Source organism: Oncorhynchus tshawytscha, linkage group LG07 (assembly GCF_018296145.1).
Source record: "Oncorhynchus tshawytscha isolate Ot180627B linkage group LG07, Otsh_v2.0, whole genome shotgun sequence".
Taxonomy (NCBI): domain Eukaryota; kingdom Metazoa; phylum Chordata; class Actinopteri; order Salmoniformes; family Salmonidae; genus Oncorhynchus; species Oncorhynchus tshawytscha.
The window spans coordinates 45,333,230-45,359,460 of NC_056435.1; the positions used below are offsets into that span (position 1 = coordinate 45,333,230).

The window sequence follows — 26,231 nt, forward strand, 5'->3', positions numbered from 1 at the left end:
TTTTGAAACTGACTGCTTTTAGGTCCTATAAGAGCTCTTCACACTAACCATCAAACAACACCAATCCTGAACGCTCAGAGCCCCAGTCGACGCTAACTGGGATTCATTTAAGATACTCTTTGAAGAGGTAGGATTTCAGACATTTTCAGAAGATGGGCAGGGACTCTGCTGTCCTAGCTTCAGGGGAAGCTGGTTCCACAATTGGGGTGCCAGGACACAGAAGAGCTTTGACTGGGCTGAGCGGATTGACACCCCATAGGGGTGAGATGGCCAAGAGACCAGAAGTGGTCTCGGGTTGAAATGTAGGGTTTGAGCATAGCTTGAAGGTAGGGAGGGGCAGTTCCTCTTGCTGTTCCGTAGATAACCACCATGGTCTTGTAGTGGGTGCGGGCCTCGGCTGGAAGCCAGTGGTGTGCGTATGAGTGGGGTGACATGGGAGGACTTGGGAAGGTTGAACACCAGGTGGGCTGTGGCATTCTGGATAGGTAGCAGGGGTTTGATGGTAGTCTAGACAGGAGATTACAATAGCTGTGCAGAGTTGATTGACAGGAAGACAGGTGCATGATTGGACTGGATGTGCTCTCTCTCACACACACACTCAAGCTCCTCCCTCTATCTCTCTGTAAGCTACTCACTATGTAAATGAGAAAGCATGCGTGCATGTTGGCATGTGCACATGGCAGCTCAGGAGCAGTGATGAGTGAGAGTGTGTGCTACAGGGACAACCTAATAACTCTTTATCAACCCTTTTTTCTAATAGTGTGCGGTTAAAAATATCAACTGTTCTATCGGATAGGAGACAGTTGTTGAGAGTGTGTGAATATAGTCCAATGTGTATATTTGTAAGGAATATATTCAGGGAATTTAAGTTATAAAAATGGACTCTTAAACACTTACATGGTCTCTTCAAACAAATGATTGGCACAAAAGCATACAGTAAATAGTCAATTTCTTTAATACAGACTTTGTTCTTTTCTAATAAGAAATACAATACAATAACACAATATAAATTATATACAATACTATCATATCTCTATATACATGACCATGTACAGTACACATATACAGAAACACAATACATTTAGATGTTTGATCTCTTCCACGTGTCTTCTCGCCCTCTCACTTACCATGGCTGATATTATGGCCAACAGATGACTGCTGCAACCCAAAACACTCCAACCACTCAAACCCCTAAGAGCTAGATATTAGAGTATTTACATCCCTGATCATGTACATATATATAAATACACAGGAATCCATTCCTTCCGTCTGGCTCCAAAGTGAAGAAAGAGGGAACAACGGGAGAGAAAAATGACCTATATTATAGTATCCAACAAACAAGCCTGAAAAAACTCCTTCACACTTGAGAGCCATACATAGTCTACCCAAACTGTTGATCATATGTAGCCTACCCGCATGGCAAGAACTAAGCTAATACCTATCAGAATAAGTGAATGAGGGCTGGTGCAAGGGTGTAACTGATGTTCAACATGCTTCAGAGGGAGATTGATATAAATCCCTGAGGAGGAGGGAGACACAGAGAGAAAACAACCCTCAAGAGCTGCTCCAGGACCTGTTTATCTTTGGGGCCTGGGGTGGTTCACAGCGGTGTTCCACTCTGTTGACTTGTCCCATTGATAAACAGTTGTGAGGGTTACCAAATATTGCCCTTTGATTCCTAAAAGTCCTCTATAAAATTGATGTTTCACTAGTAAATGAACACCATGTTCTAATCACATGGTTACAGTTCTACATGGTTTGGAGGTTATCTTCGCAGGTATCATGTCAGGTGCTCCACACATATCGCCATGGCAACAGGGTATTGCAGTCAATCAATAGATGAAGTCCTTCCCTCTTCTGTAGTCTAGCCCATGAGAACAAGCATGAGAACAATCCCACAATGCTTTGTTCACATCCTCAGGGAGGTCGAAGATGATCTATTATATTGATAAGATAGTCGAGTAACTGCTCTCACGTGCCAAGATGCCACGTGCGTCCACTTATATCAGTGAATTCTTAACAACCTAACCACTACGAAACTTTAATACGATCAACTAAGCCTCATGTAGCAAATTAGCAATAACATTTTTTGTTGACCAAATTTGACACTCATTGCCCTCAATACAAAAATTCCTCACTTCGTAGTCTTATTTTCGTGAACAGATTTTTTTTACTTTGCCTTTTCCTCTCTGGGGAGGCTCAGCCACTGTTGAAGCTTTATTGCACATGATCACATGATCACACACACACACACACACACACACACACACACACACACACACACACACACACACACACACACACACACACACACACACACACACACACACACACACACACACACACACACACACACACACACACACCATTCTTGTAAACACAATACACATACAGTAAAACATTCAGAACCATGGGAATCAATTAGGAATTAAGGCATGACTAATCAAATTATAAAATGTCACTGGATATTGACTCTCACTGAGTTCTGTGTGCAGGCAGATATTGTGTGCTTACTTGCTCCGTGAACGACTACAGGTTGATCAATGTGCCTGCATGTATGGATTGTGTGGATTGTTGCTGTTTACCTGTACTGGAATGTATCTAAAGTAACTAAGGTTGTGGCGGAGCAGGTGATGTCACATATTGCTTGGTAGCTTGGTGTTGCCATGGAGACGGAGCAGGCATCTTGCCTGGGGGACTAATGAGGAGCTGTGTATATCACAGAGCAGGTCTGACATTAATTAGAGCTCTGGGCTCACCTGCCATCATCACACCTGGATGGAGGGAGGAGCTAATGACGTCTCCTGACCTTTGTCAACTATCACATGTACACATAGACACAGACACACACACACACAAACAGACACACACATAAACACAGACAAACACACACACATACACACAGACACACACCCTATCATTCTCTCACAGCCACTGTCAGACAGTTACTGGTGGCATCACTGCCCTCCAGTCGAGGCTTGCGTCCCTTCCTCTGTCCTCCCCCCTCCACCCAGGAGTTGTGAATAACAGTTCCCCCGCTGGGTGCTGGGTCCACCTGCAGCAGGGACACCACCCTCTTCTTGACACGGGTCTTCAGTGCTTTACGCAGCTTCTGTCTGGTGAAGGCATAGAGCAGCGGGTGGAAGATGGTGGTGCCATATGCCATGGCCAGGAAGCAGAGCCTCACACGTACCAGGCTGTCACTGGGGCCCATGCACAGGATCAACACGTTGACCATGGACAGAGGAGCCCAGCAGCCCAGGAAGGTGGAGATTATGATAAGGGACATCTTGAAGACTCTCCGCTGGCGTTCCCGCCGGTCTCGGTGACGCCTCACGGCCCGCCTCAAGGCGATGATGGCTGACACAGAGGCCTGGACACCTGGGCGGTCTGCCGCCACCGGAGGGGGGGAGGTGGCGTCAGTGGAGGTTGGGGCCTGGGGGGCAGGGGTCGCTGGTGTGGTGGCAATGGGGGTGGTGGCGGCGGTGTTGGTGACCCCCGTGGCCCCGCTGTCAGAGATGACCAGAGGGATAGAGGAGAAGGGTGGGGGAGGTGGGGGTGGGGGTGGGAGATGGAATGAGGGGCGGGTGGGTGAGGTGCTGGTTCTGGCTGGAGGAACCTCCCCCCTCTGTGGCCAGACTCAGCCCCTTCCTCCTTCGTCTCCGCCTGCGGATCCTGCAGCCTGAGTCCTTATTGGAGGCCCGTGGGCCCCTCTTGATGTGGGTGCCGATGCGGATGTTGAGGGCCTGCAGGATGCGGTAGTATGTGAACAGCATGACAATGACTGCGATGAAGAAGCAGGGCACTTGCAGCAGAAGGTGGTAGTACATGGCCAGCCCCGTGTGGTAGCCCTGCCCCCCTACACACAGCAGTGTCCGGTTCTGCCACACTGGCGGCAGGTGGTGAGTATAGTAGGGAGTAGAGGGGGAGGAGGGGGTGAGGGTCAGCCCAGTAGGGTTTAGCCGAGTGGGGGTCAGCCCAGTAGGGGTCTCAGAGTCAGATTCTGGGCCAGAGGTTAGATCCCCCATATCCATCTCCCCCCCTCCTCTTCCTCCCTCGCTGTCTTCCACCTCCACCCCGAGAAGAAGAAATCCCCCTCCAGGAAGGGCAGGAAGAAGACGGCCAATGACATGGCCCAGACAGCGGCCAGGAGGAGTGCAGCTCGCCGCGGGGTCAACAGCCGTGTGGCTGGCCGGACGGAGATGTCGTAGCGATCCAGGCTGATGACCAGCACATTAATGGCCGTGGCCACACTGGTGAAGGTGACGCAGGCCTCATGGAAGCAGCACAGTGTAGCCAGGCTGCCCCCGCCACTACCGTCTGCTGGGAGCAGGATGACCGCCACAGTCAGCGGCAGACACAGCAAACACACCAGGATGTCCAGCACGTGCAGGCTGACCGTGACCATGTTGCTGACCGAGTCGACCAGGTTGGACTGGGCGCAGTAGAGCACCAGCACGGTCAGGTTGCTGCTGAATCCCAGCACCAACTCCAGCATCAGCACACTGGTGAGGGACACCTGAAAGCCCAGGGGTAAGGGGGGGCTCCAACCCTCCTCAGCCCCCGGCGAGTCTCCACCCTCCAGAAGCCCCGTCCCCTGCCCATCGCTAGTCTCCAGAAGGTTGCTGTAGCCCTTGGTCTCCATGGACACCGCGGCACTCGCTCACGCATAGCAATGGCCACGCCAGCCCATTTCCCGCCCTCTCCCTTTCTCTTGGCTGTGACGGGACCCCGGTGAGGGTGATTGAGTGGTGTGCAGTTCACGGAAATTCTGTGGCGAGAGAGAGAGAGGGAATAGCTCAGCTTAGCTAGTATCACCACATTCAAATATAGCACATCCTAAGTCTCCAACAACAAATGTGTGACAAACATGTTATTTTTCATGAAATAGGGTGCAGCTATGAGAAGAAACAACAGTAACAGTGTGATCAGTTTTCTTGGCAGCTGACTGTATAGACTAGGCTAGAGGTATGATGTATGTTGAGAGCTGAGACAACAACATGTGTCATGAAGGCAGTGGAAATAGTTCTGGGGGTGGGAGTACTTTCCTCTCCGAGGGTGGCACGGAGTTAATAGGTGTGTGTGTGTGTGTGTGTGTGAGTGTGTGCTGTGCAATGAGAGGTGAACAGATGGAGGTAACACAAACAGCCCACAGCTTTTAAACAAGCCATCAGGGAGATATTGGCCTAAAGAACTCCCTACCTCCTGTATTGTTCTGCCTGGCTGTATCCCTGCACCAGTAAGGAGGCATATCTCACTGCTCACACTGAGTGAGTGGGTGGGCGGTTCATCCTTACACAACATACATCCTCCATTAACTAGGTCAGATAACATACATACATTATGAAAAAGCCTGCTTTTAGCAAAGAAATACTCACAAATATATGTCCAGAAACAAGACAAGCACATTTCCAATGATATCGGTGATGATTAATCTACATATGAGTACAATCTCTCTCTGCCCACAGATGATTGTGATGCACTCCCATGAGAAGGTGAAACACAATTTAAAACTGTGGATAGCTAACGAAAGGAGAGGTTTGCCATGACAATAAGCAGGTTTCAGTTTTCCTCGTTGCGTGGGATAGCTCGCGGGGCTGGTCGACCTAGCCCAGGCCCAACCGAGTGTGGCAGTCAATAGTTTTCAGAGAGACACGTAATGAAGACGAATGATCCACAGACAGTGGCACATAAACAAGGCTAACAGGGATGGAGGACCCAACAGCAGCACTCGCCCATCTCTTCCCTCCATCTCCTTTCGCTCTTCTGTCTGTTTCTTCGTGAGCCTTGCCCTGCCTCCCTCCATCTTATGTTGTCCTAGTTGGCACATATTGACTTTCAAGTTGGATTCACTCACAGACATACGGTTCTGCATTATGCTCAGAACCTTATGCAACCCAGTTGAATTGGTTAAACTAACTCCTTAGCTTGAAATATCCCCACCCACACACCATCCAATTGCTAGCTTTTAAGTGGCTGCTGTAGCTGGCTAAAGGTGTTTCAAAAAGGCTGTCACATGTTTACGAGACAAAGGACCAGAGATCTAGGGCTCTATTTTCGTCTGGCGCTAAGGAGTCGCAAGAATCAAAGCAGGTTATTTTGCAATTTCGGCATGTAAAAACTGGCACACTGGGATTTCCCACCCCTTACATCAGGTTCTGCAATTTATCTGTCTAACATCAGCTCACTTGAGCTGAGGTGGGAGGGGTTGAAATACACTATATATACAAACGTTTGTGGACACCCCTTCAAATGAGTGGATTCGGCCATTTCAGCCACACCCGTTGCTGACAGCTGTAAAATATCAAGAACACAGCCATGAAATCCCAATAGACAAATATTGGCAGTAGAATGGCCTTAATGAAGAGCTCAGTGACTTTCAACGCGGCACCATCATAGGATGCCGTCTTTCCAACAAGTCAGTTCGTAAAATGTCTGCCCTACTAGAGCTGCCCCGGTCAACTGTAAGTGCTGTTATTGTGAAGTGGAAACGTCTAGGAGCAACAACGGATCAACCGCGAAATCGAAGGCCACACAATCTCATCTGTCCTCGATTGCAACACTCACTACCGACCTCCAAACTGCCTCTGGAAGCAAAGTCAGCACAACAACTGTTCGTCGGGAGCTTCATGAAATGGGTTTCCATGGCCGAGCAGCTAAGCTAGCCTAAGAACACCATGCTCAATGCTAAGTGTCGGCTGGAATGGTGTAAAGCTCACCGCCATTGGAAACGCGTTCTCTGGAGTGATGAATCACGCTTCACCAGCTGATGAATCTGGGTTTGGCGGATGCCAACAGAACGCTACCTGCCCCAATGCAGAGTGGCAATTGTAAAGTTTGGTGGAGGAGGAATAATGTTTTTCATGGTTTGGGCTAGGCCCCTTAGTTCCAGTGAAGGGAAATATACTTAATGGGTGGATCAGCTTTAATATTGTGGATAGATTGTTGCTTCCATCAATGTAATTGTTTGCATAATTTCCAATGAAGGGAAATCTTAATGCTACAGCGTACAATGACATTCTAGACGATTCTGTGTTTCCAACATTGTGGCAACAGTTTGGGGAAGGCCTTTTTCTGTTTCAGCCTGACAATGCCCCCGTGCACGAAGCGAGGTCAATACAGAAATGGTTTGTCGAGATTGGTGTGGAAGAACTTGCCTGCACAGTGCGCTGACCTCAACCCCATTGAACAGCTTTGGGATAAATTGGAATGGCGACTGAAAGCCAGGCCTAATCGCCCAACATCAGCACCTGCCCTCTCTAATGCTCTTGTGGATAAATGGAAGCAAGTCTCCGCAGCAATCGATGTTCCTAGAAGAGTGGAGGCTGTTATAGCAGCAGTGGAGGCTGTTATAGGACCAACTCTATATTAATGCCCATGATTTTGGAATGAGACGTTCGACGTGTAGTGTATTTGAGGTGTGTCCTTAAAAACATGCACCCATATGTCAATTTCAATCAGCTGTCCGGATGGCTGGTCTCAGACGATCTCGCAGGTGAAGAACCAGATGTGGAGGTCCAAGGTGCACCTGTGTAACGATAATGCTGTTTAATCAGCTTCTTGATATGCCACACCAGATAGGTTGATGGATTATCTTGGCAAAGGAGAAATGCTCACTAACAGGGATGTAAACAAATTTATTAAAAACATTTGAGAGAAATACGTTTTTTTGTGAGTGCAGTATGGAACATTTGTGGGATCTTTTATTTCAGCTCTTGAAACATGGGACCAACACTTTACATGTTGCGTTTACATTTTTGTTTAGTGTACTTAGAACAATGTGGACTGCAAACATGTTCAACATATTTAGAAAATATGGGATAGGCCTAGCTACAATTTGTTATTTTGTTTCTGTAGGCTATTTAACAAACTAGGCTATAACGGACTAGTGCTGCATTCGTAACCAAACCTGTGCCCTCCTCTCCTCTCCTCTCCTCTCCTCTCCTCTCCTCTCCTCTCCTCTCCTCTCCTCTCCTCTCCTCTCCTCTCCTCTCCTCTCCTCTCCTCTCCTCCTCCTCTCCTCTGCTCTGCTCTGCTCTGCCTCCTCTCCGCTCTCCTCTCTTCTGCTATCCTCTACTTGCCTCTCCTCTGCTCTGCTCTGCTCTCCTCTCCTCTCCGCTCTCTTCTGCTATCCTCTACTTGCCTCTGCTCTGCTCTGCTCTCCTCTCCGCTCTCTTCTGCTATCCTCTACTTGCCTCTCCTCTGCTCTCTTCTCCCATCATGTCTCCAGTTTAAAGCCGCAGCCAGACAAAGTACAAAAAGTCATTATGTTGAACCTTGTTCCTCGTAATCCAGTAATGGGATCCGTGGTGTTTGAGGTGTGGCTGGAACATCAATGTAAGGCATCATCGATCTGCCAATTTAACGGGCCTGAGACAAGAGAGAACACACACACTCACTCCACAGAACACCTGGAATGAAGTCGCTCTGTTGTGATACATCCTGTCACTGTGTAAGCTCTCTGGGAGGTGATTTGTTGTAACCTTTAAAAGTTGCCTGCAACTTGGGCCTAGTATTTATGTAGACACATTCTCTTTGAAAAGTTGTGACCATGGAACAAGGGAAGGGAGATGTAATGAAAAAGAAGATAAGTTTTGCATGGATGGTAAGATGATGAAAATGTATGATGTTTGAAAAGGACTTTGACATTCATAATAGACACATACTGTATATTCTGAGTCCTAAATGGCACCCTATTCCCAATATGGGCTCTGGTCGAAAGTAGTGCACTACACTCTTAGAAAAAAGGGTTCCAAAAGGGTTCTTCGTTTGTCCCCTTTTTGGTTCCAAGTTGAACTCTTTTTGGTTTCAGGTAGAACCCTTTTGGGTTCCATCTCCCTGGAACCTAAAAATATTTTTCAAAATATTTTTTGTTCTAGATAGCAAAAGAATGCCTAAGAGTGTGTGTAGGTAATATGGTGCCATTTGGGACGCACACAAAGGCTGTAACAGTATAGTATGCTAACGATGATGACACATATTGCTTTAACGTTTTTAAAGGTTGGCCTATAGTACAGTGCTGAATGGATGGCCAGTGTTTCCCAACTCCAGTTCTTGATTATCCCCATCAGCACACATTTCTGTTGGAGCCCTGACAAACTCACCTGATTCAACTCATTGAGGGCTTGATGATTAGTTGACCATTTGAATCAGGTGTGCTTGTTGGGGCGCTCGAGGACTAGAGTTGGGAAACACTGGGTTAGACCACTATGTGAGCGGATGAGATGTTGATTTGGTCGCAGAGGGACAATTAAAAACATGACAAGAACAATTGTTTTCACACCCTATCACAGAGACAAAGATATCTCAACGGTAGTTAAACACAACAACATTTACCATGAAGTCCTTCAAACTTCAATATCAATACTCTGTCTCACCTCGAAGAATAACCAAAAACTACATTGGTCAATTATCTCAGAAACTATTTTCTTCAGAGATAGTTAAGGTCATATGGAAAAATAAATTTTGTTGATAAACAAAATCCAATGACAAAAATAGATGTCAGTTGTGATACTAAAGAAATAGCCTAAAATATATTTGAATCCTTATCCTTTCAAGTGACATTTAAATTACTTTTAACAATCCTCACATTAAGCTAATCAATACACAAATCTGTCTGACGCATAACGTTACGGACAAAGGTCAAGAACGGAATGTTCCATGATCCAAGGGGAGGTATAAAGGGTCAAGGGTCATGTGTGAAATATCATAAAGGTTGTAGATACAGTGCCTTGCGAAAGTATTCGGCCCCCTTGAACTTTGCGACCTTTTGCCACATTTCAGGCTTCAAACATAAAGATATAAAACTGTATTTTTTTGTGAAGAATCGACAGAGTATCGTGAGTATTGGTGGGCGGCCATCTCTTGGCAGGTTTGTTCTTGTGCCATATTGTTTCCATTTTTTAATAATGGATTTAATGCTGCTCAGTGGGATGTTCAAAGTTTCTGATATTTTTTTATAACCCAACCCTGATCTGTATTTCTCCACAAATGTGTCCCTGACCTGTTTGGAGAGCTCCTTGGTCTTCATGGTGCCACTTGCTTGGTGGTGCCACTTGCTTAGTGGTGTTGCAGACTCTGGGGACTTTCAGAACAGGTGTATATATACTGAGATCATGTGACACTTAAATAAAGTCCACCTGTGTGCAATCTAACTAATTATGTGACTTCCGAAGATAATTGGTTGCACCAGATCTTATTTAGGAGCTTCATAGCAAAGGAGGTAGATACATATGCACGCACCACTTTTCCGCATTTATTTTGTTCAGAATTTTTGAAACAATTTTTTTTTTTCATTTCACATCACCAATTTGGACTATTTTGTGTATGTCCATCACATGAAATCCAAATAAAAATCTATTTAAATTACAGGTTGTAATGCAACAAAATAGGAAAAACGCCAAGGGGTGAATACTTTTGCAAGGCACTGTATGTAATAGGAGGGCGCTGTCGTGGAAATTTCCTCTATTTACCAAATCATGGGAGCAAACCACAAACACAAGTCAGAGTTAGTTATAAAAGTCCATCTTTAATTATATAAGCTCTATAGCATTTTGACTTTCAACAGTTCAGTATCTCTAATGAAAAGTTGAGAGTCCCCACACAATGGCAAAATGGGATCCTTTATAGCAAAGATCACACATAGTCAGACAGGATAGACATAATTCATCGTTCAGCTTTGTCTCCTTTCCCAAACCCCATAACCATAAACCAATCCTCCATATCAACAGGCATATATCAAATTGTCATTTAGATACAACCAACTCAAAATACAACCAAACCTGGACAAGCTCACGGAGAGGAGAGTGAGGCTTTAGGTTAAGATAAAAGGGAGCATGAGAATGATTCCAGACACTGCCACCCTCCTTTCCCCACTAGAAAAAGGTAGGGAGTAAAAGATATGTTTACACATGATGACACTTTGACCTCTCCCCTCTCAGCGGCCCATGCAACTTAGTCTTGACATAGAACAGATAACTGCAACCTCACCACAGTATTATACAAAAATACCATTCTGATGAGAATTAACTTACACACATTTGATGAATATAAAACATCTTACATATGTTACCAACAAATTCTGAATCTTCCACGACAGCGCACCCCAGTGCTCAAGCTACGTAGCCTGCGCGCCACGCAGGAGTCAGTACGTTGAATAAGAGAAATGTATTGCCTAAATATTATTAAGTCTGATTAAGACGTATATACCAATGTAACAATGGTTGTGAAAATTGCCTTTTTTCATTGTAGAACCAGTTTATTGTTTAATTGCCAATTGGGTAATTGTATGGTCCTGGGAGGGGCCAAGTACTTTTATTTTGGCTTATACATTATGATTATGTATTTGTAAAATATGGACTTTATAGCAGTCATAAGGGCATGACATCAGCAGAAGGCGAGGCAGGTTGAAGTGCTCATTTATTTACAGGTCTTGGTGATCCAATTTTGAATGCGCCATATATTACAAAATACACAAGTAGATTTACGAAATATACACAGGCAATACTCGTTGTCAATTGACTCAAATTATGTAAATTAGCCTATCAGAAGCTTCTAAAGCCATGACATAATTTTCAGGAATTTTCCAAGCTGTTTAAAGGCACATTCAACTTAGTGTATGCAAACTTCTGACCCACTGGAATTGTGATACAGTGAATTAAAAGTGAAATAATCTTTCTGTAAACAATTGTTGGAAAAATTACTTGTCATGCACAAAGTAGATGTCCTAACCGACTTGCCAAAACTATAGTTTGTTAACAAGGAATTTGTGGAGTGGTTGAAAAACGAGTTTTAATGACTCCAACCTAAGTGTATGTAAACTTCCGACTTCAACTGTATATACAGTGGGGAGAACAAGTATTTGATACACTGACGATTTTGCAGGTTCTCCTACTTACAAAGCATGTAGAGGTCTGTAATTGTTTCTCATATGTACACTTCAACTGTGAGAGACGAAATCTAAAAAAAAATCCAGAAAATCACATTGTATGATTTTTACGTAATTAATTTGTATTTTATTGCATGACATACAGTAAGTATTTGATCACCTACCAACCAGTAAGAATTACGGCTCTCACAGACCTGTTAGTTTTTCTTTAAGAAGCCCCCCTGTTCTCCACTCATTACCTGTATTAACTGCACCCGTTTGAACTCGTTACCTGTATAAAAAGACACCTGTCCACACACTCAATCAAACAGACTCCAACCTCACCGCAATGGCCAAGACTGTGTAAGGACATCAGGGCTAAAATTGTAGACCTGCACAAGGCTGGGATGGGCTACAGGACAATAGGCAAGTAGCTTGGTGAGAAGGCAACAACTGTTGGTGCAATTATTAGAAAATGGAAGAAGTTCAAGATGACGGTCAATCACCCTCGGTCTGGGGCTCCATGCAAGATCTCTCCTCGTGGGGCATCAATGATCATGAGGAAGGTGAGGGATCAGCCCAGAACTACATGGCAGGACCTGGTCAATGACCTGAAGAGAGCTGGGACCACAGTCTCAAAGAAAACCATTAGTAAAAAACTACGTCGTCATGGATTAAAATCCTGCAGCGCACGCAAGGTCCCCGTGCTCAAGCCAGCGCATGTCCAGGCCCGTCTGAAGTTTGCCAATGACCATCTGGATGATCCAGAGGAGGAATGGGAGAAGGTCATGTGGTCTGATGAGACAAAAATAGAGCTTTATGCTCTAAACTCCACTTGCCGTGTTTGGAGGAAGAAGAAGGATGAGTACAACCCCAAGAACACCATCCCAGCCGTGAAGCATGGAGGTGGAAACATCATTCTTTGGGGATGCTTTTCTGCAAAGGGGACAGGACGACTGCACAGTATTGAGGGGAGGATGAGTGAGGTCATGTATCGCGAGATCTTGGCCAACAACCTCCTTCCCTCAGTAAGAGCATTGAAGATGGGTCGTGGCTGGGTCTTCCAGCATGACAACGACCCGGAACACACAGCCAGGGCAACTAAGGAGTGGCTCCGTAAGAAGCATCTCAAGGTCCTGGAGTGGCCTAGCCATTCTCCAGACCTGAACCCAATAGAAAATCTTTGGAGGGAACTGAAAGTCCGTATTGCCCAGCGACAGCCGCGGAACCTGAAGGATCTGGAGAAGGTCTGTATGGAGGAGTGGGCCAAAATCCCTGCCGCAGTGTGTGTAAACCTGGTCAAGAACTACAGTAAACGTATGATCTCTGTAATTGCAAACAAAGGTTTCTGTACCACATATTAAGTTTTGCTTGTCTGATGTATCAAATACTTATGTCATGCAATAAAATGCAAATTAATTACTTAAAAATCATACAATGTGATTTTGGATTTTTGTTTTAGATTCCATATCTCACAGTTGAAGTGTACCTATGATTTTAAAAAATTACAGACGTCTACATGCTTTGTAAGTAGGAAAACCTGAAAGTGTATCAAATACTTGTTCTCCCCACTGTATATGTATTTTTTACTTGTCCTGGTGATTGAGGAGACATTGTGAGTCAAATCTGCAGTAAAACTGGTTTAGTTTATTCAGCAGTGAGGGGTCATCTGCCGTCAGAGCTTTTGGTTTGTAGTTGGTAATTTGTTTTAGTCCTTTCCAGACAAACAAGCAATCATTGCTGGAGAACTATTGTAGCCTGACTTTGTACTGCTGTTTGGCTGCCTTAATTCCTAAGAGTAGCTTTTTCTTGGCCTCTCTATAGAGGTCCCCGGTCTTTCTCCTGTGGTCTTCCTCTCTGGCAGAGCAGAGAGCCCTGCAGGCTTCCACTTTGGCACTGGAGAGCCCTGAGCTCACCAGTGAACCATGGCTTGTCGCTGCTGTTTGATACAAAAGTGTTTGATGGGATGCAGTTCTCCCCACATACACTGATGTAAGATGTGACCCTGTCTCTGTAGTCAAGTATGGTGGCATTGTTGTTCTTGAATATGTTCCAATCCGTGAACACGACAAGTATGAGAGATTGGTGTTAACCCTCTATTGAGATGGACAACATGATTGACATCAAAGCAGTGACCCGCTCCTGCAGGTTCATGCTCTACAACACCCGGAGAGTAAGATCCTACCTCACAAAAGAAGCGGCGCAGGTCTTAATCCATGCACTTGTCATCTCTTTTCTGTACTACTGCAACTCTCTGTTGGCTTGTGCCATCAAACACCAACAACTTATCCAGAATTCTGCAGCTCACCTGGTGTTCAACCTTCCCAAGTTCTACCAAGTACCCCCACTCATACGCACACTCCACTGGCTTCCAGTTGAAGCTCGAATCCACTACAAGATCATGGTACTTGCCTACGGAGCAGCAAGAGGAACTCCCCCTCCCTACCTATGCTCAAACCCTACACCCCAACTGAGCACTCAAAGCACTCCCTCCCCTCCAAAAAAAAACACTTTCGTAAACGAACAATCGTACTTGACTCTTTTCCCACTTACTAGCTCTGACTTTGCTGATAGCTACTTTATTGAGGAAAAATGTACTTACTATGACTGTGATATGTGGTTGTTCCACCTAGCTATTTTAAGATTAATGCACTAACTGTAAGTGTCTGAGTGTCTGCTAAATGACAAAAAAATTTAACAATGTAAAAATGTAAGGAGAGGTAAACTCAAGTTATTCCTTTTGACAAGAGGCGAGAGGGTGAAGAGAGTACCAAGAGGCAGAGCCAGAGAGAGAGAGAGAGAGATAGATGGTGTTGAGAAATGGCAGGGAGAAAATGGAAGTAAAAGAGGTTCACAGAGAACACTGGATTAACCTTTTCACTAGTTGCAAAGAAAAAGCCATATCTCAGACCGGCCAATAAAAATAAAAGATTAAGATGGGCAAAAGAACACAGACACTGGACAGAAGAACTAGAAGGCCAGCATCCCGGAGTCGCCTCTTCACTGTTGACGTTGAGACTGGTGTTTTGCGGGTACGATTTAATGAAGCTGCCAGTTGAGGAGTAATGAAGCGTCGGTTTCTCAAACTAGACACTAATGTACTTGTCCTCTTGCTCAGTTGCGCACCGGGGCCTCCCACTCCTCTTTCTATTCTGGTTAGAGCCAGTTTGCGCTGTTCTGTGAAGTGAGTTGTACACAGCGTTGTACGAGATCTTCAGTTTCTTGGCAATTTCTCGCATGGAATAGCCTTAATTTCTCAGAACAAGAATAGACTGACGAGTTTGAGAAGAAAGCTCTTTGTTCCTGGCCATTTTGAGCCTGTAATCGAATCCACAAATGTTGATGCTCCAGATACTCAACTAGTCTAAAGGCCAGTTTTATTGCCTCTTTAATCAGAACACCAGTTTTCAGCTGTGCTAACATAATTGCAACAGGGTTTTCTAATGATAAATTAGCCTTTTAAATGATCAACTTGGATTATTGGAATTGGAACACAGGACTGATGGTTGCTGATAATGGGCCTCTCTGTACACCTATGTAGATATTCCATTCAAATCAGCTGTTTCCAGCTACCATTGTCATTTACAACATTAACAACATCTACACTGTATTTCTGATCAATTTGATGTTATTTTAATTAACAAAAAAAGGGCTTTTCTTTCAAAAACAAGGACATTTCTAAGTGACCCAAAACTTTTGAGTGTATGTAGCCTGAGAAACAAGGTTCATGAAATTGACATCTTACTAACATCAGAAAACGTTCTTATTCTGACCATCTCTGAAACACACATAAATAATTCCTTTGATGATGCAGTAGCAGCTATACATGGTTATAGCATATACAGAAAAGATAGGAATGCAAATGGAGGAGGTGTATATGCTATACATGTCCAGAGTAATATTCCTGTGAGAGACGATCTCATGTCAGATGAAGTGGAAGTAATATAGCTACAGGTTCATCTGCCTTACCTAAAGCCTATTCTCATAGGAAGTTAGTATAGACCACCGAGTGCTAAAAGTGTCACACCCTGATCTGTTTCACATGTATTTGTGATTGTCTCCACCCCCGTCCAGGTGTCACCAATCTTGCCCATTATTCCCAGTGTATTTATTCCTGTGTTCTCTGTTTGTCTGTTGCCAGTTCGTCTTGTCAAGCGTACCAGTGTGTTTTTCCGAGCTCCTGGTTTTTCATAGTCTCCGTTTTTCTAGTCCTCCCATTTCTGACCTCTTGCCTGCCCTAACACTAAGCCCGCCTGCCTGACCACTCAGCCTGCCCTGATCTCGAGCCTGCCTGCCGCCTTGTACCGTTTGAACTCTGGTTTATGAACTTTTGCCTGTCCTCGACCTGCCACTTGCCTGCCCCTTGTTGTTTAATACATTTCAGAGACTCGAACCATCTGCATCCTGTGTCTGCATCTGGGTCTCACCCTGTGCCGTTATAAAACAGTATGTGTTAAATGCTCGATAATGTATGTGAAATCACCAGAGAGATGTATTATATTTGTTGTGTTTTGTTTCCTTTTTGGACCACAGGAAGAGTAGCCGCTGCCTTGGCAGCAGCTGATTGGGGATCCGAATAAAATACTAATACACTCGCCTGTGTGTGTTATTTGGCCAGCCAAGTATGCAGTAAACAGTGAACAGTATAGCTGGAAGCAAGGTGACACACCACAGACACAAAGCCTAACAGGCATGTGATTGACAGGCCAGACAGTGATGGAAGGGATAGGGGAAGAGATGAAGACAACCAGCCTCATGTTCTATTTAACAACAACCCAAATAGAGGAGAAACGAGGGGAAAATGCTAGTCCCTGAGGTCATTAAAGTTTGATGGCAGATCCAGCACATCTCCCCAACCAGGAGCAAAAACTCCTAACAAAAAACAAGCAATCAATCAACTGATTTGGCAAAAGTCAAAGGAACCAATAAGATCCCAGGCCTCTCATTACCCATTCAGAAGCTTCATTTGGACTCAGGGGGTGACGTGAGAGCCTTGTGTGTTCCTCTGTGCCCTCTTCATTAGTTTGACTCTGTTCAAATTGATTTGTGACTGGAACAAACTTTGCACCAGTCACACATCATTGTTCTCAGAAAGACAGCAAGTTCTACCACCTCACCTAGCAGGCAACCAATAGACCTTGCTTATGGCTATCGAGCTCATGACATTCAATTTGATCTAACTACTAGCCTCAACCAGCAGACAGAAACATTGTTTTAGAACTTATAATAGAATTAAGTGCACACTGTCTTGTTGACAGATTTAACAAATAAACACAAAACACAGTATTTATTGGTCCTAAGTAGAGGTGTGTCACTCTAACCAGAGCGTGAACTCTGCTCCATCTACTACAGTTATGGGGCTCTGTTGCTATGGTATAGGTGAGAGTTGACTGACAGCTAGTCAAGCTCCTATAGTTCCACTGTCACAGGAGGCAAATCTATAAACAGATCCGGCTGTCAATGTGACAGCTTCTCATTAAGACACACACACACACACACAGCCATGGCCTTGGGAGACAAAATGGTGTGACATCTGCAAAAGGACAGAGACCACCACTAAATCGAGAGTGAAAATATAGTGATAAAGTGTATTGATAGATGGGTACTGACAGACAGAGGGAGCAAGGGGGAGGGACAGAGAAAGAGAGAGGGGGGTTGGAGAAAGAGAGAGAGTGATAGCGAGAGAGAGAGAAAGAGAATAAGAGGGCTAGAGAGAGAGAGATGGGAAGAGAGTGAAGAGACTGCTGACTCATGGCTGTCTTAGGTGTTTCTAATGTCCGCAGTGAGACAATCGATCAAAGGCTTAATTTTCCCACTCAATTCATCCCGCAGTGCTAACCGCTAGCAGCCACCAGCTGGGCCAGCAGCCTCCCTGGAAGCCAACCAACACCTAGCAGAAAAAGCAGCCTGTCCAAGCCCAACACAGAGCATGCTACTGCCAGCTCAATGCAAAGAAGCCAAATGAGAAAAGAAATGTAGCTGCCTAGTTCACTCTATTTTCTCTGGACAGTCATCAATAGTAAATAGAAATATTCATACTACGGCTAGCGCTACTGGGATATGCTATTTAAATCTGACAGTAAAATAATAGAATACGCTCCACCTGTCATTTTCACTTCTGCTCAGTTCGCTTAATGCACACCCCCACCACCCAACCATACACTGATATACACACTCACATGTACACACACTGCCTACTGCGTCCCGCCTCAGAGATGGCTACGTCACACACGAGCACACACACGCCATATTGTGCCAGCAATACACACAGCCTATCCCACCATCCACTGATTCAAACCCCCACACAGGAAAGTATCCTCTATCCCACATCACCACCAACAAACCACACAAACCTACTCCCCTTTGAAGATTGATAACCATCTGTGGTAAATTACATGTTGTGTGTTTAAAAGACTGCTGGTTCCCATCCACCTGTTTGAGAGTGAGAGTGAGACAGAAAGAGAGAAAAAGAAAGGGGGATGTAGGGAAGGAGTGATGAATGGGAGGGAGGTACAGAGTTGCAGATGGATGTTGAGTAGTGTAATCGCTTGAGGGGAATGTTTGAGCCCTATTCACTCCCTCTATCCAGCTCTCATTTGACCACTCCCAAACCCTCCTCCTCTTCTCTCCTCTTTCCCATCCATCATGCCTCCACCTTCTCTTGCTCGTTTTCTCTCTCCATATTTTCAGTATCTCCTCAATGTATTGAGATCTTTAAAGCTCTTTCTGTATCAGCTATAATATCAATTAAAAACAGATTTCCAATGGAAATCTCTGTAATCACAATTCTACTCATTTCTATCACCAACATTTTGTATTTCCTTATAAACACTAATACTTGCTCTTTAAAAGAGCCTTTGATTCCCACTATCTCTCTCTGCCTTACTCACACAAACGGACACAGATGGCCTAACACCTACACAAAACAGCCCACAACTCACCCACCCAGCAACACATCCACATGCCTGAGGTGAACCCAAATCCTGTCCAAAATGTCCCTGGTACAGTAAGGCAGAGGAGCCCCTAAGGATAGCTATAGATGAAGAGGACCTTGATCTCTAGGTAACCCTTGGGTCCTGGGGAAGTGTCATCATTATCATGTGTCGGCTTATCAGATTGTTGTCAATGGAAGTTGCTTTAGCATCCGTTATAAAACCTTCTCACATCACATAACTATCCCCAGCCCGAGAGACCAAGTCTGTCATTTAGCCATTACAAGTACCAGCCCATCAATAAGGCCAATCAAGACCGCAATGCAATCAAGCCTCTTTAAAAAAGAGAATGAATCCAAATCAGGCGCCACTGAGTCACTGTATAATCAAGCTATGACGGAGAGGGTTTAAGCATAGCAGGCCGCATGGAGAGAAATTATGATGCTAGTAGGTTGTGTATTCTAGCACAATGTGAAATGTAGTGCTGTTGAACAATAACTTAGTGGATTATAATTACATTCATTAGGATACATTTTTTTCCCCATAATTACTCCCACATTACTTGAGAGGTTTTAAGTGCTAAGCGGTGCTAAGCAACGGTGGCGTCACAAACCTTTCTGTCATGAGCCGTGAATGAGTTCCGTCTGGGGCACAAATGGACATTTTAGGTGAAAAATACATGAGAATATCATAAATTGTGAGGACCAGCTTCACAGAAATTGCACTGTTTTCCAAGAAAAGCATTCAAATCCTGTGTATTTTTCTGACCTGGCCTGGGTTTCAAATACTTAAAAAATGTATTCAAATACTTTGAGCTTTGCTTGAGTCTACCTGGCGTGCCAGATGGGCAGGTTTGCAATTTTAGTAGGCTACTTTTCTGTTGGTTTATTAAACCAGACAGGCTCAAACAAGTATTTGAATCAAATTCACAAGTATTTGAAACTCAGGTGTGGTATTTTCCCCATTGTCATTCCATGCCTCCCCCCCCCCCCACATGAAAACTAAAGTTTTCGCAGACAGTTTGCCACATTTAGGAAGTGTTTATGTATGAATTCGTCCCAGATAAGCAGGCTGCTGGTGTTGGGACGGAGGTGTAGTTTTGTTTTTGTTTCACCATACGCCAGAGTCCCATTGTAACATTACAGTTCAACATCTGCCTGAACAAGCCAAGGGAGAGAGAGAGGGGGGGGGAGAAGGAGAGAAAAACAGGAACAGAGAGATGGGTAGATCAAGAGAGGTTACATTTTTAGAGCAAAGGGAAAGAAAGAGAAAGGGACAGAGGATAGACACAGTAGCAGAAAGGCAAGACAGACAGACATGACAGATATGAGAGGCCTAAGTAGGGTTAAAGTGATGAAGTTAAATCTCTCCAGAAGGCAATTAGAGCTCAATGAATCCCATCTATCTCCTGCAGACAGGGCGTCATTTGGGCAGGAGGGGAGGGCCACTACTGTCATCTCCCTCACTCCCTCCGCTAGGCTATCACACTGCAGTGACAGACCTCAACAACAGAAGGAAAGGGAAACCAGCACCATACCGTCCTGCACGTGGCCCTGTCATACTACACATGTACACACGCATACAGGCACACACATACTCTCACACCCATGAACGGATGCACACGGGCACACATAACACGGACACACCCACGTGCACACGTTCACACACCCGTGGACACACACAGCAAGCGCACACACGTATGCACTCACACAGACACATGAACGGATAAAAAAAGCACACACATTTGTGTTTTATCTCCCCACTTTCACAGCGATCTCCCCCACCTTGATGGCATATCTCTCCTTAGTGTCTCCCTCAACCTCACTGGCGATTTATCTTTCCATCTATCCATTTTGTCTGCTTTTCATGTGTCCCTCCTTCCCACCCCCTCTCCTTACTTTTATCCTATCTAGCTTTGGATCACACACATCTCTCTCACTTTCTCAATGTATTTATTGTGCGGTGGAGAAATCTCTTCTCGTCACTCATTATCTTGGATCAGTGAATTAATTGCAATGTGCTTCTAATTTCACATAGCCACCTCACTGCTTTACACAGGGGAAAAGTCTGCACAGTAGAGCTGTGTAAAACTGAACCCTCTTCATATTCATTTGTATTCATCCAACCCTGTTCAAACCTTCTGAGTCAGAGAGAGAAAAGATTAGAGATGGTTTTGGATGACTTTAAATATCCGGCCATGAAGAATAAGCCGAGGCTGCAGATCCGTACGTAACCGTCCTGCCCCCCTGGATCTTTTTTTCCCCAGAGCTGAAGGTCCGATTCAAGTTCTGCATGTGTTATTTTACGCACTATTTTGTTTTTACGTATCTGCTGCTCTACCTCCCCTTCACGTTTCTCTCTTTATTCATCTTCTTCTGAACCCTCAACCAATTTGATCGACATGATGATGTAGCCTATGTCTCGGCCTTATATTACTCAGGGTAATTTAGGACGAAGGCTGCCACTTTCTCCGTCTGTTGTAACTAAGGATATTGCAGCAGCATAAGCAGGGCGCAGTCTACACATTGCATTGAGGAAAAACAATCTGCTTTTTAAACACACACATACATTTGCGATGATGTAATCTTTATAGTTATGCTGCCTTATTGTATCCTGAAAAAGAACACCATTACGTTGACTGCTTTTCTGCTCCCTACCATGCCAATGTTGCAATGATGATGAAAAAATGTAATTAAATCATTATTTAGACTGCATGTCTGTGTCTTGCTTGTGTTTGATATGCTGCCTAAATAGCTGCATGTACTCCCTTCTGAAAAAAGAACATGACATTGCTAATTAGACTGCCTGTTTGTGTCATGCTTATGTTTGCAATAGCCTAGCCTACTGTTCCAACAGACAAAGAAGTTTGTTAAACAACATATCGGTCATGTGCAACATGTCGAAGTTGGTAGACTACAACAGGACTAGACGCCCGATCATTGAAGCGGCAGCAGAGTGAGCAGCAGCTATGCAAAAAAATATATATATATACGTACTGTAGAGACCTCTCGGACCTTTAGTTGGCAGGAAGAAAGGTCCAGGAAAAGTTGGATCTGCAACCACTCTGTTAAGAATAATAGTCTCCAGCAGTCTTAGGAAATAGCTGGAACCAGTGAGTCTGTACTGTAGGCCCTCAGATTCACAACACAAAAGCCCATCAGATATACCAACACAGATGAAAACATACTCTATGAACACATTCAAAACCACAAATGACTTAACCATAGACAACTGCCTTAAACAACAACCTTTCTTAGCCTTTCTTATTTCTGATGTCCCTAGACTTCCAGGCAAATTGAGACTCTCATGATGTTGTGAAATCTTAGGATAGTGAGTGTATTAACCTCTACATCAGAACATTCAGTGCATTACAGAACAACTGTAGGAGAGCAAATATTTTACTCATTGTACAGAAATCAAATATGACAGCTTCGCTCAATTACTGCAGCAGCTAGCTGTAGAGTGACACATTTGTAAAAATATATTCCCCCACCACATCCACCATCAAATCCTCCATGAATACACACACGTGCACCACATCATGCACAGAAAGACAAACACCAAACAAACACTCTAGTGTGCAAAATTGTAAATTGTATGCACACACACGTTCTTTCTCTCGCTCGCACTCTCTCTCACACGCACACACACAGGGCCGGCTCCAGGCATAAGAGTCATAAGTGTTTTTTAAATGTATTTTTATAAAGTCAGCGGGGGTCTCAACTTACTTTTGAGAGTTAGAATAGTAGAAGACTCAAGGTGCAAGTTCGAAATTTGGGTGTGCATCAGTAGTTCTCTTGTTTTGTCAGTAACTGACAGTCACTCAATTAGCCATGTCAGCTAACAATTTTTACATTGGTAAGTTAGTCTATATAGTTATCTAAACTTTTAGTAATCATGGCTGAATACCAACCAGGCACACAGGGTACGTGCCCAGGGGCCCTGACCTCCATGGGGCCCCCATTGATTTTGCTAGTCACTCCCACTCAGATATCATTCCATGACATAAGTCATGACAAAATGTGTAGAATAACGGGAAATTAGCTTTAAAACATTATCTCTGCCCCATGGGAAAATGTGTAGAATTGCAGAAAACCTGCAACATATTCTCTATGCCTGCCCCATGGCTAAATGTGTAGAATTGCAGAAAATTAACATAAAAACTCACGTTTTTCTCTCTGCCGTCAAGAGTGGGGAGCCACAAAAAAAATGTGAGTGGAATGGGAATTGTTTTTTTGAGACAATCCCTTTGGGTTTCACAACAGGGACTCCCCAAGCAACAATACGAATGAGGAGAAAAGCAGCTCCTATAACACACAACTGATTGCATATAAATACACAGGCAATGTAAAATACTGTGTGACTACACAGCCTCTTTGATAACAGTAGGCCTATCGGTTATAGAGATACTTTAATGTAGTAATCCATAGGCTAGTTCTGAAACAAAACACTCCGATGCTATAGAAGTTTATATAGTAGCTTAGGCCTATATAAACACATACATACAGTGCTAGTCCAAAGTTTGGACACACCTACTCCTTCAAGAGGTTTTCTTATTTTGAATATTTTCTACATTGCAGCTTATTAATAGTGACGACATCAAAACTATGAAATAACACATATGGAATCATGTAGTAACCAAAAACGTATTAAACAAATCCAAATATATTTTAGATTTTAAAAGTATGCACCCTTTGCTTTGAGGACAGCTTTGCACACTCCTAGCATTCTCTCAACCAGCTTCGCCTGGAATGCTTTTCCAACAGTTGAAATAGTTCCCACATATGCTGAGCACTTGTTGGCTGCTTGTACTTCACTCTGCCGGCCAACTTATCCCAAACAATCTCAATTGGGTTGAGGTTGGGTGATTGTGGAAGCCCAGTCATCTGATGCAGCACTCCATCACCCTCCTTGGTCAAATAGCCCTTACACAGCCTGGAGGTTTGTTGTGTAATTGTTCTGTTGAAAAACAAATTATAGTCCCACTAAGTGCAAACCAGATGGGATGGCTAGCCATGCTGGTTAATTGTGCCTTGAATTCTAAATAAATCACAGACAGTGTCACCAGCAAAGCACCCCCACACCATCACACCTCCTCCTCCTCCATGCTTCACAGTGGGAACCACACATGCTGAGATCATCCGTTCACCTACTCTGCGTCTCACAAAGACATGGCAGTTGGAACCAAAAAATCTCATATTTGGACTCACCAGATCAAAGTACATATTTCCACGGTCCAGTCCATTGCTCGTGTTTTTTGGCCCAAGCAAGTCTCTTCTTCTTATTGGTGTATTTAATAGCGGTTTCTTTGCAGCAATTAGACCATGAAGGACTGATTCACGCAGTCCCCTCTGAACAGTTGATGTTGAGATATGTCTGTTACTTGAACTCTGTGAAGCATTTATTTGGGCTGCATTCTGAGGTGGTTAATGAACTTATCCTCTGCAACAGAGGTAACTCTGGGTCTTCCTTTCCTGTGGAGGTCCTCATGAGAGCCAGTTTCATCATAGCGCTTGATGGCTTTTGCGACTGCACTTGAAGAAACTTTCAAAGTTCTTGACATTTTCCAGATTGACTGACCTTCATGTCTTAAAGTAAGGATGGACTGTCGTTTCTCTTTGCTTATTTGAGCTGTTCTTGCCATAATATGGACTTGGTCTTTTACCAAATAGGGCTATCTTCTGTATAACACCCTTAAGTTGTCACAACACAACTGATTGGCTCAAAAGCATTAAGAAGGAAAGAAATTCCACAAATTAACTTTGAACAAGGCACACCTGTTAATTGAAATGCATTCCAGGTGACTATCTCATGAAGCTGGTTGAGAGAATGCCAAGAGTGTGCAAAGCTGTCATCATGCAAAGGGTGGCTACTTTGAAGAAAAAATATATTTTGATTTGTTTAACACTTTCTGTTTTCCACATGATTCCATGTGTTATGTGTTATGTATTCACTATTATTCAAGAATTTAGAAAAAGAAAAATATCCCCCCCCAAAAAAGAAAAAAAACTGGAATGTGTAGGTGTGTCTAAACTTTTGATTAGGGCTGTATAGTAGGCAGCCTGTAGGGCAGGGATATAATATGGACGTGTGATTGTCTGATAGTACTCTATACATTTAGGTGATAAATGGATGCAGACTGCATGAAAACAAAGCTGTTTTACTACAGTAGTGCAACTGACTACTCAAAGGACTCTTTAGACTGAGTGCTACTAGTCCATCTAGTCTATGCTGTAACATGGCTCTTCTCTCATCTTCCTTAATTTTGCCTTTCTGGGACAAACTTAAACAAAATGCATTCATGGAATGAATTACGATTTTTGTTTTTTAAATACCCCTGCTATGTGACAGTCAGTGGTGTTTGCAATGGTGTATGCCTCTAGTGTATGCCTCTATAATAGTGGTGTATGCCTCTATAATAGTCTAACATTTAGCCTACTTGCCACAATGAAGCATACAAAAAAAACTAGACCATGTACTATTACAGCATACACAGTAACAACTATGCACTCGGCGACTTATGTTTATTTGTCGTTCCAAAGCATCCATAAAAACAACCATTCGACAGAGACACTCCTCGGCAGGACAGGCTTTGGTAAGCATCCCATTACTGCCATGGCTACGTTAGGTTACTGAGCTGGTAATGACGCTCTATGGACGTCTCTTCCCGACCCTCTGGGCTGATCGCACACTTCTACCGACTCTGCGTCCTTGCCATGTGGCCTGAACTGCAACATGTGTGTTAATGTTGCATAATTCAACATTTTTCAATTTAACAATTTCTTCCAACTTCTCCTGTATCAATGTCTAAAACAAACAAATTATCCTTCAATAGATAAATGAACTCTCAAGATGCAGTATATATATATATATATATATATATATATATATATATATATATATATATATATATATATATATATATGTAGAGGATAACATGGTGGAAGGCTAACGGCAGCCTATAACCTATATAGAATTATAAACATAATGTAAATGGTTTAATACTTTTTTTGACTTACCTCCTTGCGCCGGTTTAGGAGGGGAATTCCCGCTACATTCTACTGCAGGTGTCCGCGCTCTGCGCTATCTCTCGCGTGCACAGAGCACCAAAGCTCCAGGACAGCCCGCTTTCAGCGCGCGACGTGACCGGAATTATTTCGCGCCTTTAGCGCGGGATTGGTACGAAATCCTCCACGGGACAAGAAAGAGAGGTTAGTACCGACCTTTTTCTGTTCATAAATCAATTAATTCCTCAACCTTTTAGCGTTTTCCCTCTCTAGACGAAATCAGCTCATTGCCTCTACACAGAATGAAGCATCCCACACATGGATCAATCAAACGAAACGCATAGATTACACATGCACTGCAGCTGGTTGCCGCTCATAGAAGCGCAGCCAATCCAACCCTTCTCCAATATGGTCACTATCTGCAGG

The 26,231-nt window shown here is 43.9% G+C and overlaps 1 protein-coding gene across 1 annotated transcript; it reads right to left on the reverse strand.

The window, feature by feature from the left end:
• Nucleotides 1-937: 937 nt before the first annotated feature.
• Nucleotides 938-26,231, reverse strand: LOC112255492 (G-protein coupled receptor 22-like). Its single transcript, XM_042324488.1, has 4 exons — nt 25,818-26,231; nt 4,075-4,771; nt 3,620-3,892; nt 938-3,453 (listed from the first exon to the last, which is right to left on the reverse strand). Exons 2-4 carry the CDS (start codon nt 4,643-4,645, stop codon nt 2,918-2,920), a joined length of 1,380 nt encoding a protein of 459 aa, XP_042180422.1. The 5' UTR covers nt 4,646-4,771; nt 25,818-26,231; the 3' UTR covers nt 938-2,917.

Bases quoted from the DNA above. Each gene is read 5' to 3' on its own strand.
- LOC112255492 (XM_042324488.1), bottom strand. From the start codon at position 4,645: ATGGAGACCAAGGGCTACAGCAACCTTCTGGAGACTAGCGATGGGCAG. The intron at 3,893-4,074 runs GGAGGTGGAAGA...ACCACCTGCCGC, and splicing joins GGATTTCTTCTTCTCGGGGT to CAGTGTGGCAGAACCGGACA. The intron at 3,454-3,619 runs GTTCCTCCAGCC...CCACCACACCAG, and splicing joins TCTGGCCACAGAGGGGGGAG to CGACCCCTGCCCCCCAGGCC.